General features: G+C 40.9%; 1 protein-coding gene across 9 annotated transcripts in view; it reads left to right on the top strand.

Annotated features, from left to right (window-relative positions):
• LOC136874101 (uncharacterized) overlaps positions 1 to 12,304 on the top strand; it is an 81,691-nt gene extending 69,387 nt beyond the window's left edge. For all 9 annotated transcript variants that reach the window (XR_011018280.1, XR_010860228.2, XR_011018279.1 and 6 more), the window contains one exon: positions 11,816 to 12,304. Coding sequence is in view for 1 of the 9 variants with exons in the window: in XM_068227658.1 (XP_068083759.1) it covers positions 11,816 to 12,039 (224 nt within the window). In the remaining 8 variants the exon portion in view is untranslated. The remainder of the gene's footprint in view (positions 1 to 11,815) is intronic.
• The last annotated feature ends 6,810 nt before the right edge of the window (positions 12,305 to 19,114 follow it).

The following is a 19,114-nucleotide window of genomic DNA, read 5'->3' on the forward strand; positions in this document are numbered from 1 at the left end:
ATGCCAAGCAACTTTATTGAGGCAAAAGGCACCAAGTTTTTACCACGGTGATCTTGTTCTAGTTAAGCGGATATATTTACACATTGCACATTTATAGGCACTGTTTATTTTGCACCACACAGTCACATAATCAAGAACTAACTGTAACCTATTTACGTCGTTCTCGTGGCGAATATCTCTGGAAACGATTATGACATTAGCGTACTGTGCCATAGTAGACGATACACGACCCGATAGATCCAGCGTAAAAATGCTGTATAGAAGCGGACCTATCACACTACCCTAAATCACACCCGAGATGATTAAAGTTTGGTCTTCACTTCGTTTCCAGAGCACTAGGAGTTGACTGGTTAAAAGTCATGCCTTTCAGCGTAGACCTGCTCAGAGTGAGAATATGGAAAGGCAATCCAGTCGAACAAACACAGTTTATAACAGAAACAGAGACGAGCTCAGAAACTCTAAGTAAAACACCGGAAGTGATGCGAACTTCAAATAACTCCCTCCTGCCCTTCTGTCCCTAGTCACGCAAGCTCAACAGCTTTCTAATCTGTACAGGGGAGTGTCCCGTCACGAGCTAATCGAAGTGATATAGCCCATTGTTGCCGAATAATGACACAGCTCCATTCATTGTCTGTCTCTGCACACGGCTTGGCAACACCGAGACCTAAATAGCCAGTGTTGCTTGCTTTCGTACGCTGAACGTTGCACTGTACTGAGACTGAGATTTCCGTTGTCGTCTTTGTTGCAATATGATATTTTTATCATATCAGATTATATTATTTCCGCATGTTAAGTTATGACAAAGCCTAAAAAACAAAGTTGTTGATAGAGAAGGGAGAGAGATAGCAACAACGCGTCACTGTCTACTCTCTCATACTCGCCCTGCTCTCTCTGCCACACCAGTTGACGGAACTAGCGTTATATCGTTTGGCTTCCAGGTTCTTACTTCAGTTTGTCGTGCTATAAACGCTGAATAAAGACAGAGTCGGATTTATGATATAGGGCCCATTAGGCATGTGCTTAAGGGCGCAGCATTAGAGGGAGTCAAATTATGGCTAGTGATAGGCTACGTTTCGCTGAAGTAGTAGGAATATAGACCTGCACTATTGTGGTGGGCATTGGCTTGGTGTCTATCTTGGTAACAATATTCCTTTCACTATGCTGGTTCTAGTAGCTTACCCACTGCCCTATTTTCTTTTTCATTATTAAACCAATTCCTGCATTTCCCCTATTTGATTTTTATATTGATAATTCTGTAGTCGCCTGACCTTTTTTCAATAGTTTCATTTAGAATTAATTTGGTTAATCTTCCACTGCTTGTCGTTAGAGGTATGGGTATGCATATATAGAACGAATCAACGACTTCCCGCAATTACGTACTGCCACATTTGGCAAAGTATGGAGTATCAGAAGATTTTTTTTACCGTACAGAAATATAGCGGTAGTATGGTTCTCAAAATAAAGAGGTTCGAACAAGTGGGATCTCAGGATGTTTACAGATCCACGTATAATGGTGGTAACTATGCGGTGTTGTGTTGTAACACATTTGCGCTTAGGTGCCATGAAAGAAAGAGCAAAGGTCAAAAACTTAAAATAACTGCAGTATATGGCACGTCGTACAATGTATTTAAACGTACATAAAGCCAAGGTATTACGTAGAATACGACCGCTTTTAAACATTTTGAACGTTCAAAATATAAGATAAAAATAATATACGTTGGGCGCCAGAAAGTTAGATTGTCAAGTACAAGTAGATACAAATAAAATCAGTCAATCACAAATAATGAGGTTATGAGTTCGAAGGTTGTGCGCGATGTTTCGGGAGTCGAATTACGATGGCAGAATTTATATCAACCACACCTAGAAACGTGAGTATGATAACTATGCGACTCAAGAGATTGAAATGTGAAATCTGCCACTATAAAAACACAACAAAATACAATCATATAACCTACCAACACAAAATAATTATAATAAAGTTACCATTGAGGATCATTACTCACTGGTCGCTATAATTGCCGTTCCTCAACTTGGATCTCGTTATTCGTAATGACGAATTGAAGGTTCAACATGCAATTAGCAGCACACATATTACTTTGAAACTAAGCGCCTTTGTAATTTTCAACAACCACTTTTTTATAATTATTTCCTCGTGCAATACTAGCCACTTGTTATTCTGACCTTTAAAGATCTTGTTGAGGAGAATATTGAATTGTGCCCACGGTCAGTGATGTCGATAAAAACGACGGTGAGTTGTGTCCATGGTTAGTTCGGAGTGAGGGTCGAATTGCCCCCATAGAACTGCCCCAAGTAGTCTCAATTTTTGGAAATCAGTCAAAATATTGTAACTTCCTGGCGAAATTGAAACACGACATGGGTAAATGGTAACTAGAATAAAATATAAATGAGGAACTAAATATAAATAACGAAATTGGGCGCCACCTGCAAAAGATTGACAGGAATAATTGACTCTCTAGAGCTCCTACTCGCAAGGCGACGGTCATCAGGCTGACGAGGCACCAACTTGCTTCGTTACCTTACCTGCTACTACTTAACTCTGAAAAAAAAAGTTTTAGGAGCATGCCAGGTTTTTTCTTACTCCACCAATAAAATATTTAACATAAGTTTCACCACGTGAATTTACTCCCGAAACAAAACAAAACAGAACAAAATAAAACGAAACGAACACCGACAATAATCATCACGCGATAATACCAACTCGATTTGCTGCTTACAAAAATAAACATCCACAAGCATGCTTCAGATTGAAGATATCATACGCATAAGACGACTGTCCATTCTTAACCTCATTTACATGAACACAATAGCATCAGCACCGTGGAATCCATTCACCACGTGTTATAAGTGTACAGAATAGAATATCAGTCACCTTACTAAACGCTGTTAATTAAGCCATACACCTTCACAATGTAAAATGGCTACAGTGGAATTAATAAATAACTACAACCATGCCGTATTGGTCAAAGAATGAACACGTCATAAACACTTGGTCTGCGGTTTCATCTAGCCATAATAAGTTTTTTTGCACAACAACATTCATATTACCCATGTAAACCAGCTCATGCACTGTGCATTATCTCGGAGAGTAATAAACCAGATTTTGACTTACAAATGAACACTATGTAGCGTCTTCCGCAGAACACAAACCGGGAATGACTTATCATAACCTCGTAAAACACTCGTAATGACTCCGTAATGCCTTCGTAGTCTGCTCTGTATAGGTACAGTAATGGCTCCACAATCAAGGTCCTTCAACACTACTAACTCCGTAATGGATACGTACAGTAATCACTCCATAGATAATAGCCAACTCGTCGTACGCGCGCACATGTATACTGTACATAGGATTGCTCCACGTGGCGTAGCGTCTGCCAAAATCTTCTGGTAGTAACGCTACCACTGAAACATCTTCAAACGTCACTTGGTCAACGCAAGCTCGTTCAAACTGGGAGCTTTCAGATTGGTTACTGAAAGGCCCATACACAAATGAGTGAACACTCGTGTTCAACCATATTGCCGAATAACGAACTTCAACCTATACTTCTCAGCTGTATCCCGGGTTTCCAAGCCACTTGTTGCAACACTTTCAACCGAATTCAACCGTCTTTACCGATGTATCACTGTTTTCCATGTTGCACAATCTTGGCTGCCAGGTCATATGTAGAGATACTTACCCACATTAAAAGTTATACAAATATAAGCATATACATGTTCAATATTCCCTAACTACAAATTCTTCTTGTAAGATTATGTTCTTACAGCTTAACTTAACACAATCACATGATATTCACTACTTTATATAACAAATTATTTTACGAAAAAGGCCTAACCTAAAATAGGGAGATCATCATTTACAAACATTTCATAACTTACAATCGGGGATCATACTTGTGTATGGTTACAATATACAGTTAAAATAAGGTTTGTAAATCATTAAAGTCAGCACATGAAAGTGGTATCCCCTGAAACACAGCTAAATTAAGTTTTAAAGTCGGTGTAGATACCGTACCGTACTCAAAACTAGGTTAGGTTAGGTTTAGTGATTAAGTAGGTAATGATTTAATCATAAATTAAATGTTTAACTTTATTTTATGTTTGTTCGTTCTAATTAAAACGTTATTATGGTAATCGTAATCATTAAATGGGGATGTAATAATTTCAATAACTGTCTTTAATTGATATTAAAATGTAGCCTTGATACGTTTTAATGTTAAGGTCATTCAAATACAAACGAGCGGCCGAACATTAACAAATGTAGAAACCTACCCCAATGAACAGGAGCGCATCTAGTCCTCGACCCTTTGAGGATCGACTGTATTCCGCAGGGAGATATTTTGACCGTGGGCCCAACTCGAACGTGTCCTTTGCTGAATAACTTACTCAGGTTTTCCCAAATAATGAGAAAGTACAGTAGGTCACTTCCCAGCAGCTGATGTTGCTATTTGGTTCTGAAGTGGGGCCGATGACCTAGATGTTATGCCCCTTTAAACAAAATGCAACAAGCGGTTCTGAAGTATGTCGCCACACCAGAAGACGAACCTTGAGAGGATGACGACTTACTGAGACTGGTGAACACAAGACCGCAAGTCACTTGGAGAAGGATGACCCGCTAACACCCTTTTGACGATATCACGACCCACTAGCACTCCGTACTAGCAAATGCAACCCAAACCTAGCACAGTACAACAACAGTTTTACGAAGTGAAGCTATCTTACACACGCTTACAATCTCCTTACTACAGCACATCACTCTCAATACCTATACAATATCTATGTATAATATAAATGTTAAAAATTACTTCTACAGTCATATGAATAATGTTATTGAATAAGCCTATGGGTAATAAAAATATTGCATGATAATGATCGATATCATATGTTGGTCATTATGAAATGAAAATAAACTCATCAATAATAAAAATTTGCGCCAATGAAGCCAAACGCCTGATTGAAAACTATGAAGATTTGATCGACTAGTTTGCAATGTAAGACAATTTATAATAGGTGAGTTTAAAAGTTGTCATATTCTGAGTACGGTACTCGAGTACTGAGTAATTTTAAATATTACTTGTACGGTGTACCGTATTCTGTAGTTATTTCAAGTGCTTAACTATTGTTCTTCCTTCTGGCTTTTTTGTTTTTTTTCGGACAGGCTATGTTATACGAAGGTTGGAACTTAAATAGTGGCAACTATTTATTTACAACAGATACAAAAGAGTTACATGTTAGCAACCATTACTGTCCTTCAATGTAGTCACCAGCGTTGTATATAACCAGTTGCCAGTGATGTGGAAGTTTTAGTATACCTTTAGCAGAGCCTGTTATCTTGATGGTGCTAATGGAGCGGTCTACTGACTGTCGAAACTCTGCAACAGTTCTGAAGCGAATGCTCACGAATCGTCTGGTTTTGATCACTGTCCAGTAACGCGACAAGAACATGCATTTCTTCTTCACTCGTAGGACGACCTGCCCGATTAATGTCCGCCACAGTTTGCCGACCATCCTTGAGGCTTTTACCCAACGTGCCACTGTTCTGTAAGGCAATGCAGATTCCTCGCAAACCTCTTGAAGACCTTGATGACACTGTCGTGCTGTACGACCTCTAGCACATTCAGTATTGATCCAACTCCGTTGTTCCTGTTTGGAAAACATAGTGATAACGTTACGTTAGACCGCTAGCTCACACGTGACTGTGTTTCTCTCGCTTGTGCGCACGCAGGTGATGTGGGAAGGGCGAGTCCATCTGCTCTGAGGTAAGGTAGGTATGTAACCAACATGTGCTATCAGCGACAATATTAGATTCCGTTTCATAGCGTCTCCACAGCAGTGTTGCCATTATTTAAGTTCCAACCCTCGTAATTGTGCCTATGGATACATAAAATAGTATCCGCATACGTTCCGCATCCGTACTTAACCATTTGGTTCACTATGAATTATACCTACCTTCCTTACCTATCAGCAATTTTCATGAGATCTGTCTCTTGGGTCGTTTCGGGTTCTTCGTAGGGTAGGGTTCAGTAATCCTAATCTATCTACTCAAATGAAAGGACTATTGATAAAATATGTGTATTTTATTTTGAAAAAATTTACGGAAGAAACTAATAATTTGTAATCCATGTATAATTCGGACTCTATCTTTCCCACTTAACACCACAATCATTTTTACACAGAGGGGCCGAACGCTGGTTTGAGCCTTTGACTTAACTGGCTGATGGGCATCCTTACTAGAAACCATTGACTAAATTATTAAATAAAGAAAGGAAAGTCTGGAAATCCTTAAATTCGGCTTCCATGTGAGGCTACACGTACCATCATAATGATTCTTGATGGTACAGACCTCGTAACACGAACTCTGGACTCTGGGTATAATTAAAGCAGTCCAATCGGTGTGTGCCACACAGTGGTTGTACAGCATGGACCCTTAATTGAATCGATGTGACCTGCGATTATGTTACGGGCCGACCTCTAAACTTCTAAGTTACTTTAAGGTCATTGTGGATGATGATCGCAAGGAAAATGATGCTACAGTGGCATATGGCCCTAATCTAAGTCCATGAGTTTGATGACCCCATGACCATCCAAGTTTCTAAGCTGAAGAATAAAAACAATTAAGTTATATCGGTCGATGACCAAAGTTTCCACTTTACTAACCCCAGCACATTTACTGCTCAATCAATCAAAGTCAAATCATGCAACAACATCAACGCTCACAATATTTTGTGGCAGTAAAATCCATTACCTTCGGATCTGTCCCCTTAATCGTTACGTTAACATTTAAATATTCCCTGAAAAATAAACTAAGATTTCCAGAATGCGTCTTCAAGTTATTCGCTTAGTTTGAAGTTATTTCATAAATACGGTTTCTACTGAATTTAATAATTAAACAAATTTAAATGATTTAATGAAATCTTAATGAACAACAAATAATATCTTTACGGACGAATGGTTTCTTTCACAAGTCCCTACTCAACGTTAGACGAAATTAATTTTAATTTGCTGTATGTTTATCGTCTATTGTTATCGCGCAGCTGGAAAAATGTACATCATTTATTCCAGTATTATATCTTGTTTCATGACATCACACTTTAATCTAATCTAATACTAACCATTATTAATACTTGGATAACCCTAATAATTAAGTACAAAACCATAAATAATTCACCGTATAATGTAAGCCGATTACGATGTCGTATCTTGTCAGAACATTCCATAAAGCTTTGCACACCCCTCACACACAATCATCACTACCACCACCACTCTATATTTTGGACAACCCTGAACTTGGCTGACCTCGCTTATTGTACTCTAACTTTAGGGTTTCAGATATACATTACGATCTCATTTAAACAAATTCACAGTATCTAATAACCTACACGTTATTTCCGGATCTATTTTCAACTAGTTCTCGCAAATAATGATCTCCGTTGCCAAGAATGCCGTTTCACTTTTAACACGTAGCAAGCGCACATCCCCGTTACCTTCGCGCGGCGAACTCCGATCAGCTGGCGGCATTGGACACAAACAACCCTCGCTCTCCCTGTCAGTTTTAATATGAAACACATGTCTATGCCACGCTTGACTGGCTCCTAAGAAGGAACCCCTTTGACTTCACAAAATAGAACAAAATACGATATTCTGACCAAACAAATATGCACACAGACTTACTTTTAAATGTCCTACAATAATTGTACACGTCGCAAATTAGTCTAATACCGGCGTGGATTCCCGCACTCTACTTTCCATCCCAAACATTATAAAATCTTCCTCGGGCTCACACCAAAGTCCCGGGTTCACTACAGGCTTCCAGTCACCGGATTCACAAATCATATCTCAACTCATACGGCAAATCTAACACTTGCCTTCAACTCGACGACTCTCACTGACAAAAGAACTGGAATAAAAATCCTTACTAGAATCCACGGCGCCTTATAATGCACAATAATTTAATAATGAACAACTTCGCAAAAAATGATCTCGTATTTTAAAACTTGGAATTTCACAAAAATGACTGACAAATTTTACTGTTATTTATTGCCATATAGACCCAGTTTAACGGACATAAATAACGTTACACTTCGTGACAAAGTTCATCGATCTACATTATTCAACACTACATACAACTCTTCCACGCGATTGAAAATGGGTAACCACGGATCTTTTTGCACCAATTCCAATAGAATAATTTTTACGTCGAATAAACATCTTAATTTGACATCACAAAATATAGGCAATAAATTCACGGAAATGACGATCTACTCTGGACGTGATATCACTTCGAAACCCTCATTAATAACTTTTTACAACATTACACGGCACTCGCAATACTTTAAAAATTTATCCAAACAGAAACTAAAACAAATGACGTTTCGTCATATTTCTGACATTCGCCAAATCATATGGTGACCAACTGCGTCATAAATACCCATTTCAAATACATATAAGTTTGACATCATAAAGAAGATATAGTAGGCGGTAAGATGGCATGTCACCTACCTTATTTTACGTCAGCTTCCATCTTTGAGCTCACCTCTGACCCTATGTCATTTATTTAGCCATTTTTACATTTCTGGCTGTACATAGAATTTCCTTCATGTTTCCTGGAAATAAAGCATAAGAAAAGAAAATGCCCTTCACTCGGCGTCTTCGTTGATCGCACTTGACTAATTGTATTTATTACCCGCACACGAATCACTTTTATTCACAATGTTACAAATTTTACCAAAACTACTTCGGTATCTTGACCTCCTTTTTATCAAATTACTTAAGCTCAAACAACTATCTCCACATGGAGTCAAGCCCTAGCCACATCGGCAGAATCTAGGTTTATAGTACTTAGTCTTCTTTTGACGAACGATTTACTTGCACAGTTCAACCCTCTCTCTTACGCTTCAACGATACAAATGTCGGGGTTTCAATGTGGCGTCCCTTCTTATTTATAGACACTACCCCCTCTCTCCAGGAATTTTCCCCTTGCCGCCAAGAAAATTTGCGTAACTTTTTCGACTTCAATGAACTGTAATTAAAAGAGTTTTTGATGTAACCACATACTTGCTACATTGCTAGCGGTAGTGTTAATTATTCTAATTAAATTAACCGGATAAATGACCTCATTTGATAGGCGCTCTTTTCTGTCGACTTAGCGTGGGTAAGCTAGGCACGCGCGTCCCTCTGAAATAATCCACAGAACCGGCTTGGCAGTCTCAAATCCGTCTTACTAAAGACCAAGTGTCTTATAGATAAATACAGGACCCTCATTATACTGCGTTCACCACTAATTCTTTTATTTAAATATATTTATTTAACCTAAACTTTCTTCTGTATCCCTCCACTGTCGACACGTGCGGATAACGGCACATATCATAGCGTGGGACTGAAGGTAGCCACCCCTCTTTGCCACGTGTCGCCTCTGAGATACATAAACATTCGAGCTTCCTATTACAATTGACATGGACCTCCTGCAATATTTCTACTTAAAATTCGTAGGGCACAAAGGTCATGGGTTCAGTACTTCCTTCATCCGTATCTGCATCCGCGAATAGTTATCCGCGTATATTGCAACTATTTAACTATATTACAGCCAAGGTACTGAAACGGATAGATCTGTTAACACAATACAATAGGCTAGCAACGAACAAAGTAGTTCAAAACCTAAACAAACCATGGTATTATAACGTTAAACATTGTTACAGAACTTAAGAACAACATTCTGAGATATATTTTATTAATGCGGGCGCCTTTAACATACATCGAGGCTTGCAAAGAAAGTCTTCATATATTTTAAAAAAATATTTGTGAACTCAAGAGGAACGATTAGCTCTTGGTCTACTCAGTCTATGGTTCAAATGAATAATGGAAGCATTTCCTCCATCGGTGATGTCTCTGCCAAGAAATACGGGTAATGAAACAATGCTCACTACATTGTCTTCATCTGACACATAGGAAGTCAAGAACACTTCAAAATCAATGTTCCATTGAACACTTGGCCAGAAGAGGTACTTCACCTTTAGGGCATTACACCAGTTACGTTTGAACGACCAGTGCCCGAGAATTTAATATATTTCTGTCTTGTGAGGCTATATATAGAATGCTAAAAGGGCGAAGACCAACATTCTTCCATACCAATGTCAAGGGTCGCCTCACCACAAGCAAAATTAACTGCTTGAAATACGTGAAAGACTTGCTTGTGGAGATTTCTGGAGTACACGTTAGTGAAAATTAATATGCATCATTAAATATCATCTGCAAAATTATCCGCACTGCCACACAGTTTACATCCGTCAAGACATTAACTTCGCGGATATCCGCAGAATATACTGCTAGCTGGATTACCTGTGGCTGAGGTGTTACTGAATAACCTACAATAGGATTAGCATGAGAAACCGATTACGTGTGTGCGGTTAGGGTCATGTAGCCGTGATCTTACATTCTGGAGATGGTGGGTTCGAGTCCCATCGTCGGCAACCTGAAGATGATTTTCCGTGGTTTTCCATTTTCAGACCAGGTAGATACTGGGATGTACCTTAATTTTAAGGCCAAGCCTCCTAATTTCCCAATCTTAGCCATTTCTCATCCTTGCGTCGCTGAAAGCTTTCGGTGGGTTAGTGCGACCGTTAAACCAGAAAAAAGATGTAAGTTAATACCATTTGCGTAGATCTCGCTGATGACGACGCAATTTTGTACGTTATAAAAACACTCAAAACAACACCCACTACTACCTGTTAACTCGTTACCGTGGTGAATGCATAATATACATTTTTTTAAATTGGCTTTACGTTGCACCGACCATGGCGACGATGGGACAGGAAAGGGCTAGGAGTTGGAAAGAAGCAGCTGTGACCTTAATTAAGATACAGCCCCAGCACTTGCCTTATGTGAAAATTGGAAACCACGGATAACCGTCTTCAGGGCTGCCGACAGTGTGGTTGCAACCCACTATCTCCCGAATGCAAGCTCACAGCTGCGCGCCCTTAAACGCACAGCCAACTCGCTCCATACTGCATAATATGTGGTCGCTGAGTCTGCAAAAACGGCTAGATGACGATGTTGTCGGAAAAGTACTGAACCACAGCACAAATATCATACGAATGGGATTCCGCCCTTGAGACAGTGTTTTGTTAACTGTTAAGCAATATTTTCAAACAAAAAAAAAAAAAAAACGAGATGAGTTTGATGTGATAACCCGAATAATTGAAGGTAGTATGTATAAGAACTACGGTGTAACATTTAATTATACTGCGTGTATCAGGAATTAAGGAGGATGGCAAATGGATATATTTGGGATACGGAACCGTAGTTCAGAAACGCTCGAGTCAAAAGTTATTAATAATCCAAGTTGTTTAACGTCTGTCCGTTCTTAACAGACGCCGGGGTGTCGGAATTTCGTTCACCTGATCTCACTCCACTTGATTTCTTCTTGTGAGACCATGTGAAAAGCCTTGTGTATGAGACATCTGTCGAGACTGAAGAGGATCTTTTGGCAAGAATTCTCGCTGCCTGCGACGCTGTTCAAACGACACCGGGGATACTCGAACGGGTACGACATAACTTTGTGTGGCGATGCCATGCCTGCATTGACGCAGGGGGCCGCCATTTCGAAGATTTGTTTTAAATGGAACGACTTGTGAAACTTGCGCAGGTAAACGGACTTAAATGAGTAGAATTTTGCTTAATTTTTGACTCGATCGTTTCCGGAGTATGGTTCCTTAACTCAAATAGATTCATTTGCCAGATACACCCTGCATTTTTCCAAAGAAGGCTGTTTTAAAATATCTTTATTTTTGGTCTCTTTTTTCAGGTTTAGGAGAATCTTGCGACAATGGAGGATTTCCAGTCCCGAAATGTAAATATCCATATCGATGCAGCACTCGTAACATCTGTGTCGCAAGTTGTGAGTACTATCCCAGGCGACATCGAACATACAACGCCCATCATGGTTCCCTGTATTATAAGCACCACCACCCAAAAACCATCTACCGCCAGCATCCACCTCTGAAAACCAAGACTGGAGTTCCCTCGTGACAAATTGCACGTTAGTGTCCTAAACTACTGAACAATGTTGCAACAGCTTCACGATCTGGAGAAATGTTCTCCGCCCTCTTCCTTTCACAGAAGAGTTCCTCAGAGCTCCATCGCCTACGATGCTACAGTAAAATACTAACTGTTAGAGCAAGAGACAATTAATAGTTGTAGACCTACGGGTAATATTATTTCAAAATATAACAAATACACCATGTAAATAAGCAAACCTTTCTCAATGAAATAATAATATGCATTAATTTTAATATTGACTCCTTCCTTCCTTCCTTCCTTCCTTCCTTCCTTCCTTCCTTCCTTCCTTCCTTCCTTCCTTCCTTCCTTCCTTCCTTCCTTCCTTATTTTATTTATTTATTTATTTATTTCCTTCTGTAGGAATTTTGGCATTTTGCTTGAAAGGTTCTTGGGAGAAATTAGTACTCATTGGTTGACAAAAATCTATATATTAAAACAGTTTGCTAAAACAGCTTTGGCAAATCCGTCCGTCCGTTCTGCTGGAACGATTTATTCATTTTAGTTGTATTCCCTCCTGAATAACCTGGCAATGAATCATGAGAGAGTGATAGGTCTCTAAGTTCAGCCAACTTCGATTAATCATAAAATGAAATCATTAAAGGATCACTCCAATATTGCAGCTGATACACTCTGCATTTAGCAGGTTGCTAAGCGACTAACACTTTCATTAATATTCTGATGTATTGATTATCATCCTTAGTAATGTCATTGCATGCAACCATGTTTGATTAGTACTTGTCAAGCCAGAGAGTATATACTTCCTCAGATAACGGAAGAATGCTATTCCCTGCTAGGTACTCTTTGATTCTCTAACCTTTCCCAGCTTCCAAATATATTCAACAGATGGCAGAGCATTTCCAATAACTTACAGACAAAGCATCTACATACAAGCAGACCCCATCATGAAATACGCCTTAAGACATTATCTGGGAACACCTATCGAAAGATAACCTAGCTACACTAGAAAGAGTTAAGGCCATGTATCCTAAAAATGTTTTCTGCCTGAGAAAGAAACAACAATCCTTCGATACTAAGCTATGAGCTCGCAAGACAACCGTTCTATACTGTATATAAGAATTGCGATTGTCTTCTACGACACAATCTCAAGCTTTACATCAGGGCCTCTCAGGGTGCATGCACTGTACACGGTGCAAAAGACGACGTCGCTTGGTTGACCAGAGTGCAGACCCCCCACTCCTCTATTTGGAGCAATAGCGCTTACTCTCTCTTTCCTCACGCCTGTCTCGCTCGCTCCCCCTGTCTTCCTCTTCCGCACTTGCTTCGTAGCGCTCCAAATCCGAGCTGAATTGCACCGAGTAGAGCCGAGCTTAGCCGAGTAGCCCAGAGACGAAGCGTTGGTCTGAACCAAGCCGAGCGGCACCGATGCACAGTGCACGGAGCTCTTGCACCTCGATTTGCACGCGTGAGATTTTGGGCGTTTGAGAGGCCCTGCATTACATCAAGAACTGCAGGATAACAAAGCGAATATATGGATAGATGTTTAACAAGCAGACGGCATAATGACGTCAGAATGGATTAATTTTGAGTACGAGCTGCGGCGTACCATAATGCGCTAGTTATTAAATATTCATGGAAACAATGAAGAGGGTAGGCAAAACAACATGACTACGACAGGCATATCAGGACGAGTTATCCGACCTATTTATAACGAATGGTGCGGAGCAGCATGGGACCTCTATTATTATTATTATTATTATTATTATTATTATTATTAAATGGACATTTTGTGAAAAACAGGCTCTGAATGTCGACGCAACATGTCCCTCAGTTAAAGGAAAAGTTTGTAATGACCTACGTGTGTCCAGTTGCAATATACTGTAGATGAAACTTAGACATTGGGAAAAAGGTGACATAAAAAGACTAGAAACCTTTGAGATTTGGTGCTGGCGACGTTTGGAGAAATAAGCTGGGTGGAGAAGATAACCAATATGGATGTACCCGAGCGAGTTAACGAGAAACGACAGCTATTCAATAACATCATCGGAAGATCAACATGGCTGGGGCACATATTGTGGCATGGCGGTATAATCACTGAAATACTTGATGGCAAAATACATGCAGAACGCCCTCGTGGGATGCCAAGAAACACATTTGTGAACACGTTCCTCAGTTATTGGTGCCCACCTGGTGGCCATGATCGTTAAAATGTTAACTCGATATGGTCTGACACCGAGGTTAGCCGGCTCGTGTCCCGTTGGTCGAAAACATTTAGGCCATCAGAATGTTGCACGTGGAATTTGCCACCGCTACATAGAGGGCAGCACTGTTCTCAAAGATGGCGGATGACAGCTGTCAGAAAAGCGCATAGGTTTGTAAAGCACGTGGAATTTACCTCCACCACATAGAGAGCAGCACTGTTCTCAAAGATGGCGGATGACAGCTGACGAAATTGCCCGCAGCACAGTGCTCAAAGATGGCGAATGACAGCTGTCAAAAAAGCACGTGGCTTTGTTTCCCAACAAGAGCACATAGATTTTTTCAAATTGCCGCCACCACATAGAGTGCAGCACTGTGCTCTGTTGATTAAAGATGGTGGATGACGGCTGTCAAAAAGGCGGGTGATAGGTGATGAAATTGCCCGCAGCACGGTGCTCAAAGATGGCGGATGACAGCTGTCAAAAAAGCACGTGGCTTTGTCTACCAAACAAGAGCACGTGGAATTTACCGCCACCACATAGAGGGCAGCACTATACTCTGTTGATTAAAGATGGTGGGTAGTAGCTGTCAAAAAAGCACGTGAGTTTGTTTCCAAACAAGAGCACGTGAAATTTGCCGCCACCACATAGAGGGCAGCACGGTGCTCTCTTGATTAAAGATGGCTGCTGTCACGTGGAATTGTCTGCCACCACAGGTATCTAGCTAAAGAGGGCAGCACTGAGGTTTGCGATGTAAGATGGCTGCTGTCAAAAAAGCATTTTTCAAATTATCCGCCACCACAAAGAGGGCAGCACTGTGCTCTATAGATTAAAGATGGCGGATGACAGCTGCACGTGGCTTTGTTTACCTCGCGCTAGTTAGGTTAAGTTGGTAGCACTAAGGTTTATACCCGTCAAGATGGCAGCACTGCCGATGACAGGTGACGAATTTTGCAGCTACTGCGATATAGAGGGCAGCACAGTGCTCAAAAATGGCGGATGACAGCTGTCAAAAAAGCACGTGGCTGTCAAAAAACACGTGGCTTTGTTTACCACGCGCTAGTTAGGTTAAGTTGGTACCACTAAGGTTTAGGCCCGTCAAGATGGCAGTACTGAGGTTAGCGATGCGTTGTTGTCTGTCAAAAAGCACGTGGCTTTGTTTACAAATCTGTCAAAAAGCACGTGGCTGTCAAAAAGCACGTGGCTTTGTTTACCTCGCGCTAGTTAGGTTAAGTTGGCACTACTGAGGTTTAGGCCCGTCAAGATGGCAGTACTGAGGTTAGCGATGCGTTGTTGTCTGTCAAAAAGCACGTGGCTGTCAAAAAACACGTGGCTTTGTTTACCTCACGCTAGTTAGGTTAAGTTGGTACTAGTGAGGTTTAGGCCCGTCAAGATGGCAGCAGTGAGGTTAGCGATGCGTTGTTGTCGATGACAGCTGTCAAAAAGCACGTGGCTTTGTTTACAAATTCAAATCTCGCGCCAAAATTCAAATTTCCCGCCAAAATTCAAATTTCCCGCGGGCGGCGGCGGCGGAGGCGGAGGCGGCGGCGGAGGTGCCGCAGAACTCTCCCATTATACTACTGTGGTACATTTCATTGTTTTATTATTTATTTTAAGTTTACATTTATCGTTGAGCAAATTGTTTAATAGTTCTTTATTTACAACCTCGTAATTTGATTAAGCGAGAGCCTCCATGGCTCAGGCGGCAGCGCGCCGGCCTCTCACCGCTGGTTCAAATCCCGGTCACTCCATGTGAGATTTGTGCTAGACAAATCGGAGGAGGGAGAGGTTTTTCTCCGGGTACTCCGGTTTTCCCTGTCATATCTCATTCCAGCAAGACTCTCCAATATAATTTTATTTCATCTGTCAGTCATTTATCATTGTCCCAGAGGAGTGCGACAGGCTTCGGCAGCCGGCACATTTCCTATCCTCGCCGCTGGATTGGGGCTTCATTTATTCCATTCTTGACCTGCTCGAATGACTGGAAACAGGCTGTGGATTTTCAGTTTGATAAAACCAATGAAGATCTTTCCTTTTATTTACTTTTAGGTAGTTACAGTGATCCACATGAGGTATTTTCACTCCGTCAACATAGTAATTAAAACTGAAAGAACTATTCTTGTTGCTTTTTTAATTTAGTGTACGATATGCAAAGCATATAGAGAAAGATAAAGATGTTTAACAAATGAAAAGGAGAGAATTCAATGAGTTGTGGTGTAGTAGCCCTCACAGCCGATTATGAAGATTCTTCAGCCATTCAACTACCTTAATGGTGACTTCAGTGAAGCCTTCTCCTTTGCTTGCATAAGATAGTGAAATGTGATATGGCTGATGGCCTGGTTGCCATTTTCACAGTCACAGGTAGCTGCCCGTTTTAAGCCCCACTTCATAGCCGACGCAACACAACGTCCATGAACGGTTCTCATCCTTTTCAGGTCTCTAGCGTTCAGATTTTTGATGGCGTGCCACTGTTGAGGTGCCTTGGTGGACCATACTTCATTCCACTTTTGTTTCTAATTAATATCATTTACGCACTGAATGAAACCTGTAAATATTGTGGGGGTCTCTTGGTGAAAATTACAACTTGACTTTTCACCCCATACATTATCATACCACTGTCTGCTGTTCATCTCACAACGTTGTCCGACTCGTTGGCTGAACGGTCAGCGTACTGGCCTTCGGTTCAGAGGGTCTCGGGTTCGATTCCCGGCCAGGCCGGGATTTTAACCTTAATTAGTTAATTCCAATGGCACGGTGGCTGGGTGTATGTGTTGTCTTCATCATCATTTCATCTTCATCACGACACGCAGGTCACCTACGAGCGTCAAATAGAAAGACCTGCACCTGGCGAGCCGAACCCGTCCTGGGATATCCCGGCACTAAAAGCCATACGACATTTCATTTCATCTCACAACGTTTGAGGTCTTTTTTGCAGTTACTCACAATCCTCTATAACTTATTACTCATCCTATAAAATACAGCATCATCAGAAAAACCTTCTGACTCCTACTTGGCAGGTTCGATTTTGGCTCAGTCTGGTGGTATTTGAAGGTGCTCAAATACGTCAGGCTCGTGTCGGTAGAAGAAATCCTGAGGGACAAAATTCCGGCACCTCAGCGTCTCCGAAAATCGAAAAAGTAGTTAGTGGAACGTGAAGCCAATAGCTTTATTGTTATTTTTATTACATTATTACTATTATAATCAGAAAAGTCTTATTTCTTATTCCAGTTACTTACTCATATAAATACCGGTATATAAGAAAATATGAAGGTCCTATATTACTGCCTTGCGGAACACCTCTCCTAATCATTCTTTTTCATCATTTGAGTAAACGACGAAGAAGTGAGGTTCAAAACATGTTGTGGGTATTTCCTTCGAGACATTTACTGTAGACCTTAGTACTCGACTAAAATGGCATTAAGTTGAAAATGAAAATCCACAGCCGGTTTCCAGTTTCAACCGGGTCAAGAATGGAATGAAGCCCTATCTAGCGGCGAGTATAGGAAATGTGCCGGCTGCCGAAACCTGTCGCAGTCCTCTGGGACAATGATTAATGACTGACAGATGAAATAAAATGACAGTGGAGAGTGTCGCTGGAATGAAAGATGACAGAGAAAACCGGAGTATTCGGAGGAAAACCTGTCCCGCCTCCGCTTTATCCAGCACAAATCCCGCATGGAGTGACCGGAACATGAACCACGGAACTCAGCGGTGAGAGGCCGGTGCGCTGCTCCCTGAGCCATGGAAGTACTACGTTATTTGCTGCAAAATGAATCGGCATGAAACTGCTAATTAGATAGTTGGTTCCTAGCCTACTTCTCTTTATCATGATCCATTATTATCGGGTGGTAGTCCGACTCGTTGAACGGTCAGCGTACTGGCCTTCGGTTCAGAGGGTACCGAGTTCGATTCCCGGCCGGGTCGGGGATTTTAACCTTAATTGGTTAATTCCTACGGCACGGGGGCTGAGTGTATGTGTTGTCTTCATCATCATTTCATTCGCATCACGACGCGCAGGTCGCCTACGGGAGTCAAATAGAAAGACCTGCAACTGGCGAGCCGAAACCGTCCTGGGATATCCCGGCAGTAAAAGCCATACGACATTTCATTTCATGGGGTGGTATTTTTGCTATTCCTTGAGTATATAGGGCCTACGTCATGTATTAGAAGTAAGGATTTTACTGTCCTCGTTGTATGATTATATTTTCCCACGTACTTCGATTCAGACGAGGAATTCAGACCCATAATTATCTTAGTCCAGCGTTCACTATAATGTGCATCTCTTCAGAGTGCAGCGAAGAAATGCAATGTAATCAGTAGAAGGAAAAACAGGAAGGACATCTGATTGTGGTAAACCACGGGAAGTAAAGCCACAGCCTTATCAGAGGTGAAAGCAATGACAAGTTATAACGTTAAACCTCCAAAATCAAACATATGACTCTAACAACAATTAAGCTCACTCACTTTATCCTAAATGCAATATTTGCACGTCAGATTATGAAAATTCCCTTCTTCTTCTTCTTCTTCTTCTTCTTCTCCTTCTTCGTATTCTGATGCCGTCTCCTCACAGAAGGTTGGTGACCACCATGGAATAAGGTTTTCCTATTTTGTGTTTCGTGCTTCAGAGTTGCCATATTATGGAGTTTCCGCGCCCAGGACAATCTTCTTTACCGACGTCGATGGATTTTCAATCCAGGTTCTTTTGACCTTTAATGTTGGAAACATTTCTTCACAGACAATACTACGAAAAACGTAAAATTAAGTAATTTTCTCAATTGTGCCAAAAGGTGAAATACTAAAAGTGCCGGAAAGGTTTCAAATTGTGAGTCTTGGATGGCACCATCAAACTATAATAAAAAATAATTTGAAATCACATCCGGCCCATATAT

The sequence above is a fragment of the Anabrus simplex genome, chromosome 5 (assembly GCF_040414725.1).
Source record: "Anabrus simplex isolate iqAnaSimp1 chromosome 5, ASM4041472v1, whole genome shotgun sequence".
Classification (NCBI taxonomy): Eukaryota; Metazoa; Arthropoda; class Insecta; order Orthoptera; family Tettigoniidae; genus Anabrus; species Anabrus simplex.